At 38.8% G+C, this 1,946-nt stretch overlaps 1 protein-coding gene across 2 annotated transcripts in view; it reads left to right on the top strand.

Annotated features, from left to right (window-relative positions):
* CCDC158 (coiled-coil domain containing 158) overlaps nt 1–1,946 on the top strand; it is a 132,160-nt gene extending 130,214 nt beyond the window's left edge. For both annotated transcript variants that reach the window (XM_011966211.1, XM_011966210.1), the window contains one exon: nt 1,739–1,946. In XM_011966211.1, the coding sequence (XP_011821601.1) occupies nt 1,739–1,815 (77 nt within the window). In that variant the 3' untranslated portion in view covers nt 1,816–1,946. The remainder of the gene's footprint in view (nt 1–1,738) is intronic.

Here is a 1,946-nt window from a genome sequence, read left to right as displayed (position 1 = left end):
ACAGCACCAGGACAAGTGAGAGCCTGACATGCACATTAGGCACATGTATCCTACAACTTAAAGTATAATAATAATAAATAAATTAAAAAAAAAAAAAAAGAGAAAGCAAGTATGGCTTTCAGGTCTCACCTGCCCCTTCCTGTCTTCCCACACTGTCAGCAGTGGCTTCTGTGCTCCTTTCTGTAGCATTTCCCATTCACCACCCAGTTCTGCTCAAAAGAGTTTGTGCCCAGTTGAAATTATTACAGAGTTCAATTGGAAGCTTCTTTCACTCTGTGACCACTCCCAAATTCTGCCAGCCACCTTCCCCAAGGGCCCCTGTGAGATATAGTTAGGGATGGCTTCCCTGGGCTCAAGCTGGAGAATGGGAGTGCCTCCAAGGCCCCTCGCACTGCTCCTTCTACTTTTATATTTTGTGCTAAATTTGTTCCAGTTCTAGGTAAGGTTAAATCCTTCTCCCATAATCTGGATTTTCAGGTTCCCCAATGGGGTATATGTTGAGAGGCAGGATTTCCCCCTCTCATACTTTGGAAACTCACAGTTTTTTACCTGTCTTGTGGAATTTGCAGTGGCATGCTGCTGCTTTTAAAGGATCTGTAAATTTTTTCGGTTTTCCTGTTATGTTCCTGCAGTGGCTCTTGGAGCAAAAGTCAGTGGTCTCCATTCATTTCTCTGTCCATCCAAGCTGGGGCTGCATGTCAGCCCTGTCTCCTATCTGCCATCTTCTTCTCCACATCTATTGTGAGTTTTTTGAGGGAAGATGCATTATCTTATTGATCGTATTTTTATTCGCACCATGACATATGTTTCTGAGTTTATCCGATGTGTGCCACCAAATAATAATCCACATGGAAGACATATATTTGTTTACAAAATAAAAAGACCTTTTTGCTGAATGCAGTGTCTGGATGGGACACCTCTTGAAAATTCTAAAACAAGTATTTTTAGGGGGAATTTTGGGAGGACTGTCAAAACTTGAAGTGCATTTACGCTTTGACCCAGAAATTTCAAAGGAAGGAACCTTTTTTAGTCTGTTTACTAACATCCTAATAATTTGTATAATGAAATATTAGTAAATACTATGCAGTTACAACACAACATAAGCTGAACTGGAAAATTATTGACATTTTGTTATATGAAAAAAGGAAGCTACTGAACAGTCTATACCATATATTTTCATTTGTGTAAAGAATAAAACATATGCACATGCATGCATATGTGCAGATATTCACCAAATTACTGGTAATGACCTCTCAGGCAGAGGCAGATTCCAGCAGATTGAGGGAGCAGAGGCAAAGACTGACCTTCATCTTTCTTTGTGTCCTTCTGAGGTGTTTGAATTATTTACAATTAGTATTAGTTTTACAATTCTCATGCCCATTTAAAACAACTGAGGCTGGGCACAGTGGCTTATGCCTGTAATCCTGACACTTTGGGAGACCGAGGCAGGAGGATTGCGTGAGGCCAGGAGTCTGAGACCACCCTGGGCAACATAGAGAGACCCTGTCTCTACAAAATAAATAAGTAAATAAAACATCTGAAACACTAAAGATTTACCCTTAGCTCTCTTCCGTAACACCAACCTTTTCAAAAATATGCTACATCACAATTTTTTAAGAATGTCTTGAGCTCAGAACATGTCTATTCTATACTAACAAGTTAATCTTTTAAGTAGCACATTGTAGAATTAAAGCCTGAGTGGATTTTGTTATTCTAACTGTTTTATCAACATTTTCAGCGATGTCTTCAATGATCAGAAATCAAGAAAAGAGGATACAGAAAGTAAAAGACCAGGAAAAAATGTTACTAAAGTGACTCGTTGCTTGCCTATTCTTTACAGAGGAATGAGGCCCAATTAATTGTGGTGTTACTTGTAATTAGTGCCCTGTGTACTTTTTCTTTTTATGTGAAAATTTAATAAAAGATACCCTGTCTTGTAAACTCTA

Source organism: Mandrillus leucophaeus, unplaced genomic scaffold (assembly GCF_000951045.1).
Source record: "Mandrillus leucophaeus isolate KB7577 unplaced genomic scaffold, Mleu.le_1.0 Scaffold75, whole genome shotgun sequence".
Classification (NCBI taxonomy): Eukaryota; Metazoa; Chordata; class Mammalia; order Primates; family Cercopithecidae; genus Mandrillus; species Mandrillus leucophaeus.
This window is presented reverse-complemented; position numbering and strand designations above follow the sequence as displayed.